This window comes from Poecilia mexicana, unplaced genomic scaffold, assembly GCF_051168715.1.
Source record: "Poecilia mexicana isolate PSO_F unplaced genomic scaffold, ASM5116871v1 scaffold_18, whole genome shotgun sequence".
NCBI lineage: Eukaryota > Metazoa > Chordata > Actinopteri > Cyprinodontiformes > Poeciliidae > Poecilia > Poecilia mexicana.
In genome coordinates this window covers 22084340-22103768 of record NW_028263387.1, presented here as the reverse complement: position 1 = coordinate 22103768, position 19429 = coordinate 22084340, and the positions used below count along the sequence as shown (strand labels likewise).

At 36.6% G+C, this 19429-nt stretch overlaps 2 protein-coding genes across 2 annotated transcripts in view; one reads left to right on the top strand and one right to left on the bottom strand.

Annotated features, from left to right (window-relative positions):
- Positions 1–39: 39 nt before the first annotated feature.
- On the bottom strand, positions 40–9763 carry LOC106914598 (type I phosphatidylinositol 4,5-bisphosphate 4-phosphatase-B-like). The gene is made up of 7 exons (XM_014981468.2): positions 9485–9763; positions 6402–6583; positions 5805–5911; positions 4647–4758; positions 4512–4564; positions 4302–4392; positions 40–2759 (listed from the first exon to the last, which is right to left on the bottom strand). The coding sequence occupies exons 1-7, from the start codon at positions 9576–9578 to the stop codon at positions 2616–2618; spliced, it is 783 nt and encodes a 260-aa protein (XP_014836954.2). The 5' UTR covers positions 9579–9763; the 3' UTR covers positions 40–2615.
- Positions 9764–11125: 1362 nt separating this feature from the next.
- LOC106914599 (uncharacterized) overlaps positions 11126–19429 on the top strand; it is a 39545-nt gene continuing 31241 nt past the window's right edge. The window contains exons 1-7 of the mRNA XM_088015271.1: positions 11126–11753; positions 14036–16107; positions 16287–16348; positions 16593–16622; positions 16728–18163; positions 18287–18528; positions 19182–19234. Of these exons, the coding sequence (XP_087871397.1) occupies positions 14221–16107; positions 16287–16348; positions 16593–16622; positions 16728–18163; positions 18287–18528; positions 19182–19234 (3710 nt within the window). The 5' untranslated portion in view covers positions 11126–11753; positions 14036–14220. The remainder of the gene's footprint in view (positions 11754–14035; positions 16108–16286; positions 16349–16592; positions 16623–16727; positions 18164–18286; positions 18529–19181; positions 19235–19429) is intronic.

Below are 19429 nucleotides of genomic sequence, written 5' to 3'. Positions count from 1 at the left end.
TTAAATAAATAATTTAAAAAATGACATTGAGCCAAGGACTTTGTTAAAGGTATTACTTTGTTTCACGATATACAAAATAAAGCATCCATCCACCAAAAATACAGTGAGAACCAGACAGTAGAACTTCAGTACAATGTAGTGCAACGTCACAGTCAGCAGGTACATACATTAATCAAACACAAGGGGGCAGCAGAACCTCCTGAAATATTTACATTTCCACAGACATTAGCACTTATTTCCACACATTAGATTTAATCAGAGTTTCCTTTCAAGATCTGACAGGTTTGATTTTTATGGATAAACAAACAAACAAACAAAAAAACTACAAATAAATCAAATATGTTCAAAAATCCCTGTATGAGATTAATCTGGTACTAACATGCTAATAAACATGAAGTTATAATTAACTTAAAGATTCCCAAAATCATTCACCTATAAACTATCCTTCCTATTTACACATTAAATAAACTGAATTAAGACAATTTTTACACTAAGCTGAGCAAAGGCCTTTCATTGGTAACAAAACGAGATCTTACTTTATTCCTTCTAATCTGCGAATAAATCAATTTAAATGGTTACATAAAGTAAACAATGCTGCTGACGTGAAACGCGTTTCTTCAAATGCTTCATATTTTAAATTTTCTGTCCATTTAGGCTTCATGAGGTAAAACATTCTTGGCATCTTCTTGTTTTTGAAGAAACTATAAATCACTAAAACTTTCATTTATCACTTCAAGTTTGACTATTTCTGTAAAGAAATCAACTCATCTTCTTTATGCAACTTCAGATGTTTTTCATTTTCAGCCCCAGTGCTAGACCTGAACTCTGCACTGGACAATAAAAACACATTAATATCCCATTAGTGGGGTCGATTTAAGCTTCGATTTTAGAGCCGTTTCTATGCCAACTGGTTTCTGTAAGAGCATTTATACTTTAAATTAACTCCCTGCAAAAAGTACAGCACAAAAACATCAATTTACCATCAATATGTTTCCATCTGAAGACAAAAGTTTGTATTCGTGTTGGCATCAAATAAACTCATGATCATGACGGGTTGTTATGTCCAAACATGACAGTTCAGCAAAACATCAGTTAGTTCCTGTTTTCATTTCATTTTCCCTAATATTTTCTAATAATCTGGCAGAACAAAAATGCTGATTCATCCAGAACAGAGGAATATTTCTACTTCTACTAGTCTGGGCCACAAAGCAGACTCAACAGGTTTAAAGTATCTTCAGGTGAACTGAGTTAATTAACACGAACAGCTGAGATTTGAGAAGATTTGACCATCTTTTATTTTCACTTGGAGTTGGGATTAGATCCCAAATGAGTTCATATTAAAAAGATAATCCTGATATGAAACAATGTGAAACTGATCAACTTCATGATCAATTTCTCCCTAAATCTCATGTAGATTTGATATTTGATGTTATTTTAATGGATTAATTTGCTTAAAGGAGGGTTTAAATATTCTTTTAAGATGATTAGTACTCAAAAATTGTAATCTCAGAGGTGCAAACCTGCCAGAAGTGCAGGTTTGCACTTCTGGCAGCGTTAATTTGTCTTAAAAATGCTTCAGAAAATAAAGAATGTCCTTAAAGCTGCAGGAACTTATTTACAATTATGTTTTTACATATTTGTTAAAACTGTCTCCATGTTTAATATGAGACAGATAATCTGTGAAAAGATAGTTCTACCATTGCCGTCTGAAGAAATACACCAAGACAAAAAAAACGCAGTCAGAGTCAGGAGGAGGGTCTTAGCGCTGTCAATCAACCTAGTAAATGAGCTGCTAAATGTTCTAATGGTGGAAAAACAACTTCCTGTTACAGGAAAATGTTCATCCACCGTCATCAGTGGCCCTCAGCATTCACAACAGGCTATGCTAGCTGTGGCGTAACAGAGAGCAAACAGGAGAAGAGCAGCGCCACACAGAGGGTGATTGACAGCACTGACAGTTTCAACAAATATATAAAAAAATATTTTTATAAGTTACACACTGCAGGTTTAAAATGAAACTACAAACATTATATGTTACATTACATGTAAAACTGTTACAAATCCAACAGAATAGTTTTCATAGAGAAAGTTTGTGACTTTAAGACATAGTGAGATAAATACTGATTTGTGTAAATAAACGCTCTTCTTACAATGTGATCCTGGAGAATTAAACATAAACCTGATGAGAAGTTTTTGATTACATTTGAGAAACCAAAAAGTTAGTTAGTGTTTTCAGTGAACTAGCTCACATAAAACAGCTCTAAGACGCCTGAAGTTACTTTACTATGATGCTGATCCTGCTTTGTAGTTCAGATTCCTTTCATTTATTTAATTTAATACTTTTTAAACCTGATGATGGCAGTAAAATAGAAAATGCTCAACAAGATCTCAGTGTTGTTTTTGGACAACTAGCAGCTTTTATTTCTTTAATCCCAGTATAGCACAAGAAAGATACTTTTAATTACTCTAAATTCAGTTAGTTTTCCCTTCCTGTGTCATTTCACGGTTACCACACCGACTCTCGGATCGTTTACCACTTGTCTTGTGTGCTCCTGCTCATGTACTTGATCTGCGACAGGAACTGACTTCCCTCTTTCAGTTCCTGAATGGTCTGTCTATGTGATGTTGGATATGGGGTCGCTGATCTTGAAACACCTCCAGTACATGGCTCTTATCAAGGTAAAAAGAGCTAACACGATCAGCAGCACCCACGACACGTAGATGCCCTTTGAGTGCTGCGCCGGCTTCCACGTACCAACCTGAACACAAACACACACATATTTGTTCAAGTCCTTTCAGCTTCACACACATAAGAGTTTTCTGAAGCTGTCTTGACTTTGAGGTACTTCCCAGAGGGAATCTGTTCCTACAAACAAGATCTTTAGTTGTTTTTCAGCATATAATGTAACTTAAATATAGCACATTAAGATCGCAATTGACTGGTGGCATCCAAAAGTTTACATTTTAGCTCATGATAGCATATAAACTGTAGTTGAGTACTTAGTTCTTCATGCTAACACAGTTATTTTAGCTATTGTTAGCTTATAACTTGTTGGTAAGTATTGTACTTAGCACATAATGCTAAAGTTAATATTTTAGCTCAGAATAGCATATAATCTATTGCTAAGTGATTAGTTGATCGTGCCAAAATCACCATTTTAACTACTGTTAGCATTTTAGCTCACAATAGAACATAACCTCTTGCTAAGTACTTGGTTCATGATGCTAGCATTAGCATTTTAGCTCATGAAAGCATGTAACTCGTTTAAATGAAATCATCGGTCTAATATGCATCAACTTAAATACGCCTTAGCTTAGTTAGTCATGCTAACATTACCAGTTTAATTATTATCATTTTTAGCTCACAATACAATATACCTTGTTGCTAAGTTATATTAGCATCAAGCTACTTTTAGCTTTTTAGCTTGTGATCACATAACTTTATGCTAAATACTTAATTCATCATGCTAACATTAGTATTTTAGCTCACAATAGTATTTAAGCTGTTGCTAGTTGATTAGTTGATCTGGCTAATAATATCGTTTTAACTATTGTTAGGATTCTAGGTCCTGATAGCATATAACATGTTGCTAAGTATGTAGTCCATTATACAAATGTTAGGATTTTAGTGCATAACATCTAACTTGTTGCAAAGTTCTTTGTTAATCATACTAACATTACCATTTAGATATTGTTAGCATTTTAGCTCATATTAGCATATAACCTTTGCCAAATACAGTTAAACATACTTTAGCCTTTTTGCTGATGTTGCATATTAGAACAGTAATTTCACACATGTTGCCTTTAGCACACATAAATGTGCTAAAGGCAGAACACAGTTAATGTAAACTTCCTAGTATTAGCAAATGTGTATAAATGAGCATTTTAGCTAGCCAATTTCATTAGCATTTTGACCTAACGAGATTACATACTCAAAATTACTAAAGAAGATAACTTAAGTTAGCTAACACACTAGGTTGTGCATGTAGCTCACCTCTAATTAAATGATAGTCTGCCGTCACTGAATGGTTATTCATGTTAGCTAACATCATAGACCTTTAAACTGCAGCAGTTTGTAGAAGCTGTTACTTTATCTGAAACACGAGGCGAGTGTAGCCCGGACCAAAACATGTCCTGATTTTAACCAATAATTTTTATCTTATTAACCAAATAAGTTGTTTTGTTCTCTTCTGTAGGTCAGTATGAATACATCAAATTAAGGAAATTCATAATGAGAACAATCAGAATGTCATTGTGTCATATGAATCAATCTAAACAGTTTAACACAGATAGAAACTCACCAAAAGTCCAGTGGTGGATGCTGCCAGAACAACAAAGAGCAGGAAACACAGCCAGCTCCTCCTCCTCGGGTACTGCTGCCCAACTGAAGAACTGGTTAATATATAAGGAAAAGCATTTTATTTTAAAGCAAACCTGATCGGGCCACAAATCAAAGAGACAAATATATGGATCCGTCTCTCAAAGAAGCAAACAACTGCAGAAATGCTTACACTTTTCGGCAGTGTGGACATCGGGCCAAAGTCCGGTCTGAAATCTCTGTCCACTGGAAGAGTGGAATAAAAAGAAAGGAAAGATCAATGCCAGTGAAAATATATGTGCAGCCTGTTGCAGTATTTGCCGATTACCAGGAATGTATTGGAGCAGTGTCCGCAGATGACCCTGAGCCCGACGGGTTGGCGCCGCGGTTCTGGACTGTCGCTGCCGATGTGGACTGGTCCCAGGTTGATGATGCGCTTACTGCCCAAAAAACAAAATAAAATAAAATAAAAAAAAATCAGGAAACTGCTGACTTAAAATAACTCATAACATAATCCTCTAACATTTCTAAACAAAACTTCCACTCTGTTTTTTAGTGTTTTCTTCTGTCTGTTTATATACAGTCATATTCATTTCTTTGGTTAGCTAAAAATGCTAAGCTATGCACATATGCTAATACTAAGAAGTAGGTCTGCATTAACTAAACCTGTTCTGTATGCTAATGGCAGCTAATAGAAAATAATTGGATTGAAATGCAACTTTAGCAAAAATGCATACATATATTCATATTCATCATACTAGCATTAGCATTTCTGCTAAAGTTGCATTTTAGACCAATTATCCTCTATTAGCTGCAATTAGCACATTGAGTTGATGCAAGTCTACTTCTTAGTATTAGCAAATGTTAGCATTTTTAGCTAACCAATCTTGTTAGCATTTTGAACAAATGAGATTACTAAAGACAGATTAAGTTGGCTAACTTGCTAGGTTTAGTCAGTATTCTATTGATAGCATTTTAGCTAATGTTATTAGCTATTTCAGTCCATGTTATCCAGTCTGTTAGCATATTGAATAGTTACTTTAAATCAAAACTGAAAACTCACCTGTTTAGTTGATTTTAAATCATAATAAATGGAACATTGACCAACAGATTTGATGTTTGATGATCTTTATGCTAACATTCGACAAAATGTAATGTTTTTAGCTTGTTTCACAATTACTGACTTTATGTCTTTTAACAAACTTCAATGAATTTGATTATTCAATAGATCAGAATATTAATAAAACTGCATTTTGTTTACGAAGTTAAACACTGCATAGATTAATTACAAAAATTTATGTTCTCAAGCTTTATTTCTGTTAGTTATGATGATTTTCTGCTTACAGGTGGGTTTAATGAAAACTGTGGACTTAATGAAAAGTATGTTTTCAAAAGATATTTCTAATTTGACAATAAAAAGTCTTACTGGAACTCATATTCTAATTTATCTCACAGGATTGCAGTATTTGTTTTTTTCCAGTCTTACCAGTACGGCCGTGGACAGGCGATCTTTTGGGATGTGACTTTGCAGATCAGCAGACAGTTACACGGACAGCGGACGTACTTCTTTCCAACGGGAGCGTTCTTTATCGGCTACAAACAGAAAACAAAAGAAACTCTGAAACAAATTCAAAACTTTCAGATGAACTCTGTCTCCATATCTGACGAATACTGATGGTGAAATATTCTGATAAACATCCAGAACAGCAGGGGAGCCTGAACTTTTTGTCAAAGTTTTTGAGGATCAAGAAGACGGAAAAAAAACTAAAATCTAGCACATTTTTTTCTGTTAGGAAATAAGTGTTATTGATTGTAGATATAAAACTTAAGAATGATTTTTCATATTTGCTGTATTAAATTCGAAACACTGAGTTCCTTTAAATCTAGACTAAAAACTCAAATGTTTAGAGTTGCTTTTGAAATATAATCACTGAAACATTGATCAACATATTCAATGTTTATTTGTTTGCTGGTTTTCTGAATTGCTGGCGTCTTCTTTACGATGTAAAGCTCTTCTAACTGCCTTGTTGCTGAAATGCGCTGCACAAATAAACTTGACTGACTGAGTCTTCCTCGTTCCTACCGTGGCTTCGTTGCAGATGCTGCACTTCACCACATGCTGATGCGTCTTTCCCTCCACAGAGATGGCCGTCTGGCAGACCCGACAGCTGATGACCGGGGCGCTGCTGCTGTCTGGGCTGCCCTGGGGCGAGTACGGGGGCGGAGCTTCACTGGGCGGCACATAGCTGGGGAACGGCACAATACCTGAGGATAGGAAGACGATGACAAGATCCGCACAAACAACAGAGACACCAATAGCAGCAGCTTACAGGGTTAAATACAGGCTTACATTAACGCTTTTTGTCGTATTGGGCCCAAAGTTGGGTAGTAACCAGTTACACTTACTCAATTACATTTGTTTGAGTTACTTTTAGGAAAAATTTTACTTTCAAGAGCACTTTTACTTGACTGTGCTTTTTATTCACCAGACACACACCTGCAGTTTTTCTTAAAGTTTCATACGTTTTTGTTTTTTTTAAACTGATCTGGAAAAATACCTGATTTTATTTATCATCTTAATTATTTTCACTTTGGTCTTTAAAAATACCAAAATTTGCCACATACTTTTATATTTTGGTCCGTCTAATGATGCAGTTTTCAAATATTAATGTTCTGATCAGATACTCAGTATATGAGTAGGCTTTTTGCCAAATACTTTTTTACTCTAACTCAAGTAATTTCTTGAACAGCTACTTTGTACTTGATTAAAACTGTGCTGAAGTACTGCTACTCTCACTTGAGTACGACTTTGAGCTACTCTACCCTCCTCTGCTTGAGCGACACGGCGTTGCAAAGAGTCGACTACCTGTGTGCGACTCTTTGCAAATCAAATAATTTACATAACCATCATTCAAATCAGACTGGAGCAAACCAAACTGAGTTTATTTAAGGAACATTGCAAACTATCTGAGGACAACATTTCATTTTATTCCACTGAAATATACATTATTTAAGCATATAATGTAACCCAAGTATAGCACATAAAACTTGAAATTGATAGCAGACACACTAACATTAGCATTTTAGCTCGAGATAGCATATAACCACTTGTTGAGTACTTACAACTCATCTTAGCTAAAATTACATAGTTAGCAAACATGCTAATGGCAGCATTGCTGCTAATGTTTCATTTTAGACCATAAGCTTCTATTTAAATAATAAATAGTTAATTTAAGATAGCTAATCTCATTTTAAATAATTTGTACTCAAAATTATTTTAGTAGTTAGTTTAAGTTGACTAACATTCAACCATTAGGCAACATGCTAATGTTTTTTTTTTAGATAACTTTCTAGCATTAGCAAAAAATTATATCAGGAATTTACCCCACGGATCTCATTAACATTTTAACTAATGAGTTTACTTACTTAAGATTACTATAGTATACTATAACAAATAGTATACTATAGTAAACTATCTAGTTTAAGCTGGCCAACATACAAGAGTTAGACGATGAATGTCAGTAACATATTTTACTTACTAAAGATTACTACAGTAGATAGTTTGTTAGCTAACATAAAAGGGTTAGTTAACATGCTAATAGTAGCATTTTAGCTATCTTTCTAGTGTTATCAAATGTGCATATATATTAGGATTTTAGCTAACTTTCTGGTGTTGGCTGATGTGATAAATACTAGCATTTTAAACTTATGTGGGCTTTTTCCCCCCCACAAATTTTGCTTTATTTACTCTGGTTTGTCTTATAAAAGGTTCACTCTGTCTCCACAGTAAAAAAGCGTTTAGACATTTATTTATACTAAAATTGCCATGCGGTTAGTACGAAAACATTTTTTTTATTATTTATTGTTCTAAACAGTTTCTTTTGTATTTGCCCTTTTTCTCTAGAATTTTCTTTTCTGCAAATGTCCCAGCAAACATTAACATCTAGAATGAGTTCACAAACACACAGCTTTAATGGTGTTCAGGATTCAGGTCAGTAAACAATGACAACCTCACCATCACCATTTTCTTTTCTTATCTTTCACTCAGTTGTATATTTTACAACATGAATATCTGTGTCAGTAACCAGGAGAGTCAGCAAGGCTGCCCAAACAACCGAGAGTGAAAGAGGAAATAAAAACACTGAAGTAAGTTTATATACATCAGGAACTAAATAATATACAAAGAAAGCTACAGCTTCTGAGTATACAAACAGTTATATCGGCATAGTTTTATATTTACTTTTATTATAACCTCATTTTGTAGTTTAAAGCAGAATACAGGACAAAGACCAACTGATTATTTGGCAGTTTTTATGCAGTTGTAAAGAATAATTAACTTTTTCCCATTTTGCTCTATATACAGCAATAATTATACCATAACAAACTGATATTAACTGATTAATTAGTCCGGTTTGATGCAGTGCATTGCTTAACAAATATGTCGTTTGCAATTTGCCGAATGTTGCTCCAACATCATGACATTTCTTGTTTTGTCTGACTGGAAATCAGAGGCATTTGTCTTCCTTGTAAGCCAGTCAGTCAGATGACTTCCAGTAGACAGCAATAGGCTTTGTTACCCTTTGCTCCACAAAGCTGGAGAAAAATGTGGTTCACACAGGAACAGTGCTAGTGGTTTTAAAACTGGAAGTTTTTAAAATTATGGTATTCCTGGTTCCCATTATCAGATTATTTTCATTCATTTCACAAGATACTGTGAGAGGAAACGGTAACTAGTGAGAGTTTCACATTTTAACAGCTTCAGATGACTGCAAAAGTAGAAAATAAATAAAATATGGACTTATAATTAATTTGGGAACATGTCTCCATGTAAAAAAAACTTAATATAAAATATATGAACTTATTAGCTAATTTATAAACATCTGAAGGTAATTTTACAAACCTAATATTATTTCTTGCCTCTGTCACTTCACATACATGAATGCCAAGTTATTTTACACATGTGAAACATGTCCTAGGTGTGTCTTAATTTCCCAATCGACGTCTTCCACTGTAATCCAAACTCAAAGCTAAAACGGCTAAGCTTGTTTACATTAAAACATTTCCAGGGTTAAACACAAATGTAAATGTTTTACTTATTCTAGACTAAGTTAGTTAGCATTTATTAATGTGGTTTAAGTGGCTAACAGAAAACAAATGTGTACGTACTCTGTGGATATCCACCGGAGCTTCTCTGCGGGAAGAAGCCGTTGGTCGCGTACTGCTGCTCGGGCAGCAGCGGTGACCGCTCCTCGTCCGCCATGGCTGACCGCCCCGGACCCAAGTCTTTCAGCGCACCCGCTGGAAAGATCTCTGGAGCGGCGGGTACTCCTCTGGACCTCGATAAAGATTCCCAGGGGGTTGGAAGTTAAATCACTCCAAAGGTTTGCGTTCACATGACACGGTGAAAATCACCCACTGAATGCGGAAACGACTCTACAAAAACATTCGTCACATGACAGCGGTTTGAGTCACGGTTGTGATGGACACAGGGCTCAGCCAATGAAAACGCTCGCTGCGTGAAAGTGGGTGGGTCTAAGAACGTCCGACTTTTGTGGCGTTCAATTTATACTTGGAAGTCGGATTTTTTATTTTACACGGCAGATAAATTAACAGAAACAATAATCTCCACGAAGACGGGGGTTTCTCTTCATCTCTGACCTCAGTTAATAATATGAATACTTTTTCTAATGATTTGTTTAAACATCTGTTGGTTTAGCATAGTCAAATTAAATGAAAGCGTAGCATATTACTGTATAAAATGTAGTAATGAAAATATCCCAGGTAAATGAAATGCAGCAGATCATGTTGCTTGATTTACACGGATTTATTTGAGAACGATACACTATTATTGATAATTTTGAGACATCTATTTTTATTTCTAACAAGCTTAGGTCAGAACAAGATTTTTATGATATTTTGAGCAACAATAATTATTTGTAAAATTATTTTAGTTCACGGTAACGCAATATTAACACAATTATTAAAAATGAAATGTTTCCCATAAAATGATTTGATTTCGAATGTTTAATATCTTAGAAGTAATTATTTTTTCTGCTTCCACGTATTACCAGTTCCAAAAATTAAATGAAAGGTATGTTTAATACCTTGTTAAATTATTTTTCAGATAAATAGATTTTGATAGATTAAAACAAGTTCAGTTATTTCTATTTGCATGGTTCGTTATTTTTCTCTTTTCTCTCGATTTTTCTACCAATAACTGGATAACAAAAATCTTCGGTCTGGTGCTTTGGTCTTAACAACCCCCAGTTTTGCTTACAGAGACTTCAGTGTCCATCTTATTTCTTGCTTCTGTTGTTTTGTTTATTTATTTCGGATAATTAAAATTATCAAAAATTATCCAAAAATAAATAATTTTAATAATTTATTTTCAGTGTTAGATGTTAATTAGAAATTAAAGTTTGTTGTTGAGAACATGTTCTTGCAACAAACTTATTGCAAGAACATGTCACAATAATGCTATTATTGCACAAATGGTGTCAAATGGTGTCGTTGCTTGAAAATAGTGTCAAAACGACATTATTATCGTTTATCTTGATAACTTCTGAGATAATTTATCGTCCAGCAAAATTTGTTATTGTGATATTAATACTTGAAACCGGTAATAATCATCCAATATCTATCTGGGTTTTTTTTTTTCATTTTACATTAGAGTTGGGGTCTCTCTGTCATCTAAAAAATACAATATCACAAATGCAGTGTTTCCATTAAATAAGAAACGCAATTAAAATCACATATAAATAAGTTTGTTTATGCATAAGTAATTTAAAAAAAAAACATGCTTTCCATTATCCTCCTACCATTTCCTGTCTTTGTAACATGATCACATGACTGGTGTGATGAGAAACGTGTTTCCTTTGCGAAAACACGTTTTTCGATACGGCCGAAAAACCACCTCAACTCAGCACAAAATCTTTTTAGCGAAAAAGTTCTACGACATAATTGGAACACCGTGAACTCGTGTGTGACGTCACTCCTAGTTCCGAATTTCCTCTCCCGGAAATTCTGGTTTTTCCCGCGCGCCGAACTCGGATGTGACATCATACGAACAATGATGTGAGAAAAAATGGAATGTAGCCGAAAATACAAAAAAAAAGAAAAGAAAGAATTCCCCGAATAACAGCGTTTTTATTTTTAAAACACATAAACAGACATATTAAGATAATGTTTGGCGATATATGAATCTCTGAAGTACTCAGACTTCTAGTTAAGCGAACATTTCTATTTATGTGCGAAATTAAATGGTGCCGTTCACTCCTCCATCCAAGTGAGGGCAGTAGGGTCGCATCGTCATCCACTCAGAATTAACCGGAGAAGAAGAAGAATAGAGAGCGCAGCGCTCAAAGCAACATCACGCCTCCTGTATGCAGCGTCTCCATGCTTCTCTCCACGCGAGTTAAAACCCTGCAAACAAAAGGTAAAAAGCTGCAAGACGTTGTACTAAAAATGCTTCTTTGCACTTCTTAAAGGTTATGCACGAATATATTGACATGCCATTGGTTTTTACTGTCGTTAAAGCAATCATGTACGCCAGTGATTGAGTTTTTTCTGGAAAGAATCCTCGAAGTTTGTAAAAAGTTTCCTTTTTTTCTGCTGCAAACAGCAGTCGACAGAAATGTTCAGTGATTTTCCTGCTTACTTACTTGCTTTTTGTGGGTTTTTGTCCCTTTGGAGACATTTTTTTCCCCATGTTCACCTCTACAGGGAACCTCGAGTTTTTCTCCAGTTTAAAAAGTGGCTGAAAATCCACATTTTGTCGAAAAGTATTGGTTATAAATAACAACGGAAACTTCTGATAAAGGACATTTGGTGAAAAACAAAGGAGTTAATGTGCATAAGTTTTATTTGTATGAAAAGCTTTAGATGCAAGAAAAATCTAATGTATCTAAATCCATGTAAACAGAAACTTTGAGGAGGATTTCAATTTTTTATTGCATTTAAGAGTGATATAAAAATTCAGCAACCGAGTTGAACCGAGTTGCGAATTAGAGTATTTTTAGGATGAGATTCACACAGTATGATAAAATCGAATAAAAATTTCAGCGTGTTTACACAAACATTAAACGACATTATGATTATTAGTTATTCTCCCTGCTGCAAAACTGAGGCCATCTTCACTGCCGTTTTATTAACGCAAGAAGAGCACAGGTGATTGTTGTGGAGAATTATAACGTTTTCGCAGCTGTGGACTTTTTAGAGAAACAAAAGGCTAACAAGCTGTTAAATAGTTAGGCTATCTGCTCAGGTAGCTTCCCTGCAGTCTTCTTCACTTACATGTGATCATTGCTTGCAAAATTTTATTTTTAATGCAATATTACCTTTAAAAAAAAGAGCATGTTGGAGCTTTTTGAGTGTGTACATCATTACTTTCTGTGTTTTAGACGTTAGAAAAATGTCCAAATAGCCGAATTTGTGTTTCTTGGGAAAAGTTTGGACACTTCCTGTTAGCCTGTTGACCTACTGTGTGCAGCAAAATGTTGGTAGGATGGTGCTGTTTGGAGAAAACATGGAGAAAACGTTGGTCTCACCAATCCTTACTTTGGATTTTCAGGAAAAACAATTAACAGTAGGCAAAGTATGATGTGAAATTTGAGTGATTTTGAAACCATAATTTGTTATATTTTTACTCAGATAACCAACATATGTCTTGCACATAACTATAACACTCTGAATATGTTGTCTGAATTTAAAAAAGACTTATCCCAGATTCGACCTGTAAATTGAACCAAAGGCTCGCAGCAGGGACAGTAAATCTCCCACTGAGAATCAGAGGCCCTCTTGTCTTTGTGACTTCAGTCACTGTTGAGTAATGACTTCTGAGTCCAACTTCTCTCTTATCTGATGGTCTCTGCCTACATTGTTAGCAAACCTGATTTACAACTTTGTTTTCTGAAAAGGCTAAAAGTATGTGGAATGTAGTGGAAATGGTCAAAAGTAAAAAAAATGAGTGCATGTTTATTGTAAAATAAATGAGATTATATGCCAAGTGTTGAGCCTTAAAAGGGATTGAAAAATAAACATAAAAATATCAAGTTAAGTGGAAATTTTGGTATTTTTTAGGATGAAAATTATTATAATTCACAAAAATAATAAAATCAGGCAAAATAAAAATTTTCCAAAACAATTTCTTTCAGTGAAAAATCTGTGAATTTTTGGTAAAAGCATGTTTGTTTTTCATTCAGTTGGTAGAAAATCAGGTAAAAGTAGCGATACTTCATAATAAAATTACTCAATTAAAAGTACATCATAGTGAAAATACTCCTAAAAGTACTTTTTTTTTTTCTCAGAAAAGTTACTGAAGTAAATGTAATTGAGTAAATGTAACTAGTTGATACCCGACTCTGCCTGTGAGAGGTTTGACTGACAGACCAGCAGGTCATGTCTGTATGTTTGCAGTTAACAGTTAACAGTATTCGCCCCACTGTAACCAGCTAAACAACTTTCTTCTTACATTTAGCAACATTTCAGACAAAAAAAATGGTATTGGCCAAAAATGTACAGGTCAGGCTTTTTAAAGATCGGTAATCGTGATCAGCAAGAAAACTGCAACTGGTACATCTCTAGTTTATACCTTTTTCTTAATAAAATGTATTTTAATAGAATGTATCTATATGAGTTTCGTATTCTGATTAATTTAACCAGTTTCTGCACTTGTTTCTTTTCAGTGACCTACTGTTTTTTTGTTTTTGCTGTCTTCAGTTTGTCTTGCCTGCTGAAGGTAAAGTGAAGCACTGCTTCATGGGCCTAAACAGGCTTTTCCAAGGATTTCGAGGACAGACTGCAGCCTGCACTGGCTGTTAAACAACATTGTTCTTGTTGGTGATTGACAGCAGAACTACCTCACCACATGTCTCCTTAAACCTCTGAGAAACATCACCTTCCTTATGTCTTATCTCATGTACGACCCCGTATCCCCTGGGACACAGAATGCCTCCCAGGGGCAAAATGGACTCTTGAGTGTGAAAACTGAGAGAGATTCTTGGAGAACAACACCAAATGATGGACCTGAATCCAGCTTTACCTTCCCTGGAGTGTCTCCTGGGATTCCTACCTCGTCTACGGAAAGAGAAATGAAGCCATTCCCTTTGCCAGTTAGCAACTACAGGCCTGAAAACTATCTGACAACTTCGCAAAGTACCTCCAACATTCCCCACAAAGAGGAGATCAAACACCAACCTATAGATCAGTGTGGTTTCTTCACCATCACCCAAAAAGAAACCTTATCCATTTCAGTCCCAAAGATGTCAACCTTCTCAACTTCATATGGGCATCAACTCTCAAGCACCAGCTATAGCTCCTACAACTGGTTGCCAGACCACAATGGTACGACCGAAGTTTTCTCGAAATTGGCATCAAATGCGTCTGTTTATGCCATTCGAGCAGAAGATCAAAGAGTTTCTTCTCAACCCAGTTACTTTGACTGTAATCCACAATTGGCTGGGAACATCTTAGAAAATTACGGACTGGAGAAAGCTGACCTGGACGAACTTCTGAATTACTCTGAAGAGCAGACTACTGCCGAGAACTTGCCCTACCTCTTAGAAAGCATTCGCATGAAAAAGGCCACAAGGACTGCACCTGGAGTTCAGTCCAACTCTGACTCTACGACTCGATCCACTGCAAGCACAACAGGAGTAGATGCAGCTAGTTTTGGAAAGCCAGGAATACTGGAGGACAAAATGTCTTCGTCTACTCTTCTTCACCCAGTGAAAATGATTAAAAATGAGCAAGATGCTGCTGGTTATGCAGAGGTACATGCTGCGATTGGTAGAAACATTCAGAGGAACTCTTTGTTGATGGATAATTTTCAAACCAGCAGTACAGAGGAGCCATTCGCAACTTTAACTAAAATAAAAAGTGGTGATTTGGGTTCTTCAGGTGACCAGAAAGAGTCTCTTGTTTCTGTGAATCCTCCAAGTATCAATCAGACTAGACTGCTTCAAGCTCAACCGAACCAGGCGAGTGGATTGACCCGATCCATTGGTTTTGAACAAACAGAAACGGCCAACGATAAGCCAAAAATGATTATTAAACCAGTTAAACTGTTTGACTGGGCATATACTGGAAAATCTATTACAGATGTTGAGAATACGTCTGTCAAGAATATTCACAATGCAGCTTGGGTTGGTGTAAAGGACGGCAAACAAGCACCACAACTAAGCTTTGCAGAGTTAAAGAACAGCAGTTTGGTTTCTTCATATGACCAGAAAGTATCTGCTGCCAATTTGAACCAACTGAATGTTGTGGCCTTTCCAAAGAGGAGTGCAGCTGGAAAACTGGAGACCCAACAAAACCATACGCCACAGTCGGTTCCCCAACATGAAACCAGAGATGCTACATCCAGTGGTGAAAGTAAAATTCAAGGGCAAGGATCAAATATTGCAGACTCAACGATGAATCTGCAAATGCTACAGAAAACCAATATTCAGAAAATTTTGCAGATTCTGAAGGATTTGCAGCCTGATGTGTCTTCTGCCGCAAAACCAGATCCTCAGTCATCTTTCATTCCCAAAATGCAACACATCTCGGATGCCGTTCCATCTTCAACAGTTGTATCCAAGAACCCTGCATCTAGCGTTTCACAGTCTCAACCAATCATTAAAACAAATGACACTGCTCATGTGCCACCTTCTAAGCCTCCACCTCCAGCCAAGGCTGGGTCCTCTACAGATCTGCCGTCCCTTGGTGTGAGGCGTGATTATGCAGCAGTTATGCCAGGAAAATTTCCACACATCTGCTCTTTATGTAAGAAAGAATGTCCTCAACTAAAGGTAAGTGTGTTTTCTTTTCACTTCCTCTTTCATAATAGTGATTGCTTACTGCTAGCAACTTAATTATTTTAGTTATCTCTCATGCATTAAATTGAAACCATCTTAAATGTCTCTGCACCTTAATTTGTTTAGCAAATGTAATGTCAAGACAAGACTTTATTTGTTGCTGTTTATTTTAGGATTGGGTCGCCCACCAGACAAGCAACCAACACCATGCCAACTGCAACCGCCTTCGCAACCAGTTAGTACATTTAGCCGTTTTTAAGAAATATTTTAAGTTTTTGGAAAGGTAAAGTGTTTTCTGGAGTATCGTTTGTTTTTTATTTACACCTAAGAAATAACAAGAAAACATTTTAAATATAAAATTTTTCTCATTTAACCTACAATGTTGGTGGACTTTTGAGACATTATGTTATTTCAGAAAAAGTTTACAGTACCTGAGGAGACCTTTATTTGAATGTGCTGTTGTTTTTTTCCCCCCACAGATACCCTCATTGGGATGGGGAAGTGCAAAGGTAATCTATTTTTTCAAATTTGCAACAGTAACAACAAGTTTTTCTCATTGCCAAGTTTCTTTTTTTCAAATGGTTGATTTGATTCTTGTTCACTAATCATTTTAGGGATGCAGTTAAAAGTTCTAAGACTTTAACCCGAGCCTCCCTGCATCATCGTTCCCGCTCAAACAGCAGCAGCAGTTCCAGCTCAGGAGATGGACGAGACAAATCCATCAGCCGTTCACGTTCCCACTCATACAGTCCATGTCATCGGAGGAGCTCAAGAGATGGACAGCACAAATACAGCAGCAGATCAGGACATAGCAAAAACAGATCCAGTACTGGCTCCAGTTCCCGTTCGTACAGCCCCATCTGCCACGGCTCAAGAGATGGAAAAAAACAATCCAGCAGTAGTTCCTCCCAAAACAGGCTGCAATGCCGCACCTCAAGGTCTAGGTCTCGCTCTTGCTCCCCACGTTATAATCGTTCTGGTTATCGATCACGTTCAAGAAGCTACGAGAAATGGTCCTCACCAAAGAGAATAAATAAGAAATCAATTTCACCAAGAAGGAACCACAAACGGCAGTTGTCTAGAGGAAGAAGTTGTGAGCAAAGATCGTCACCAAGAAGTGATCAGAAAGAGGGGTCAAAGAGATTCCTTGAGCGCCAGTCTTCCCCAAGAATATATGATCATAAACAATTGTCACCGAGGAGTGGTTATGCGAGACAGATGTCCCCAAAAAGAACTGATAAACGATGGTCTCCAACAAGCAATGGTGAGCAATTCTCACCCACAAGAAGTGGCAATAGAAGATGGTCTCCAGTGATGAGCCCTGGCCAACACTCCTCTAGGTCTAATGACAGACTGTGGTCACCACAAAGAAGGACAGATGTTAGTACTTATGACCGGTCTCCACCAAGAAGGTCTAGGTCTGACGACAAATATCGGTCTCCACTAAGAAGGTCCGACGACAAATATCGGTCTCCATCAAAAAGGTCCAATGACAAATATCGGTCCCCGCCAAGAAGGTCCGATGACAAATATTGGTCTCCTCCAAGAAGGTCCGACGACAAATACCGGTTTCTCCCAAGAAAGTCCGACGACAAATACCGGTCTCTCCCAAGAAGGTCCGACGACAAATACCGGTCTCTCCCAAGAAGGTCCGACGACAAGTACCAGTCTCCGCCAAGAAGGTCCGACGACAAGTACCGGTCTCCTCCAAGAAGGTCTGACGACAAGCATCGGTCTCTGCCAAGAAGGTCCAACGACAAGTACCAGTCTCCGCCAAGAAGGGCCGACTGCAAATATTGGTCTCCGCCAAGGTACCATGATCGACAGTCATCCCCAAGAAGGAATGGTGATAAAAGATGGTCACCAACAAGAAAAGGTGAATCATTCCTTGAAAGAGATGAGAAACAATTCCTGTCAAAGCAGAGTGACGAGGAAACGACTTCTGTAAGAAGAAACCGCAAGAGACATGCGTCTCCAGAAGAGCAGCCGTCTTGTCAGAAAAAGAAGTCCAGTGTACAGATCCTGACAAACAAGCTGCTGGAAAATTCAGGTTTGATCTCAAAACATTGTTGAATCCATAAAATCAAAGTGTTAGCAACGTCTTTACTTGTAGAATGTCTCCATCTGTCCTATAATTGTGCTAATTCTTTCTCATGCATTCTTCTCCTTCTAGCTATCGAGTCTGGCTCAGAAGAGTCCAACATCAAAGATGTTGTAGATTTAGTGGTTCCTGTTTTACTGGCTGAACTTGCAAAGAATGAGGATTCCTCACAGTCATCATTGGGATTGCCCTCACAGGACAAAAGCAGGAAGGTCTTAATACATTCATCAAGTGGAAGACAATTATCACCATCTTCCACAAAAATACTGTCCAAACTCAAGCAGAAACATGCAAGATCTTCTAAGAAGACCAAGGTTAGTGTGCATCTTTGAATTCATCAAGCTAAGATATGTTAGCTTCATCATTCCTACATTTTTGTAGACTAAATAAATTGCTAAAAATGTGTGTGGGTTGCAAATGGTTCAAAATTCAAGGGCTTCAGATTTGGAGTTGAAGATATACATCGCTGGTTCAAAAGGAGCAAACCTAATTTTGTTTCGTAATTCAACCACAAAGGTGGCCAGATACAATCAAGACTGTTGAGCCTGATTGCCGTTTAAAAAAAAATCTCTAGCAAACATTACAAACTTGTGTTTCTGCCTGTGTGGAGATTGTTGTCAAAATTGGCAGTAGTGGGATATGGGTGAATTTGCACACTTCTGATTTCATCTCAAGCTCATTGTTGAAAAATCTTTGCCTCTCTAAGAAGCAAGCGAGGTCCAATAAAAACATTGAGGACAGACTGAAATTATGCAAAAGGTAAAATGATCAACAATGGGAGGCTGGTGCAAACCTCTCAGGTGTGAAGCTTATTGTGTTTAGTATGAAGATCCAAATGGATCAAATGTAAAAACAAGCAGTTGGCTTTTTCCTAAAGCCTCAAAAGAACATTTGTCAGTCCCAAAACTTCTGGTTATGACTGTAGATTGTATTAATCTGATCCATCTACAATGTGCTATGTTAACAGGACAAGAAGGCCCTCTCCTTCACCTCACAACATGGAAGAAAACATCATAAACTGTAAGTTATGATGTTTTTTAGTTCAATAATTTTATGAATTATGCAGTAACAATCACCAAAAAATGTTTTAAATTCTTCCACTTTAACTTGTATCAACAGATGCTGAAGCATTCAAGACCACTTCTGGATTAATTTTTATTTTTATTTTATATCTTGTCTTCCACTCATCCCCCCTCTTTACACATGTATAAAGCT

Bases quoted from the DNA above. Each gene is read 5' to 3' on its own strand.
- LOC106914598 (XM_014981468.2), bottom strand. From the start codon at position 9,578: ATGGCGGACGAGGAGCGGTCACCGCTGCTGCCCGAGCAGCAGTACGCG. The intron at 5,912-6,401 runs GTAGGAACGAGG...TTCTGTTTGTAG, and splicing joins GCATCTGCAACGAAGCCACG to CCGATAAAGAACGCTCCCGT. The intron at 4,565-4,646 runs GTAATCGGCAAA...CCACTCTTCCAG, and splicing joins ACTGCTCCAATACATTCCTG to TGGACAGAGATTTCAGACCG.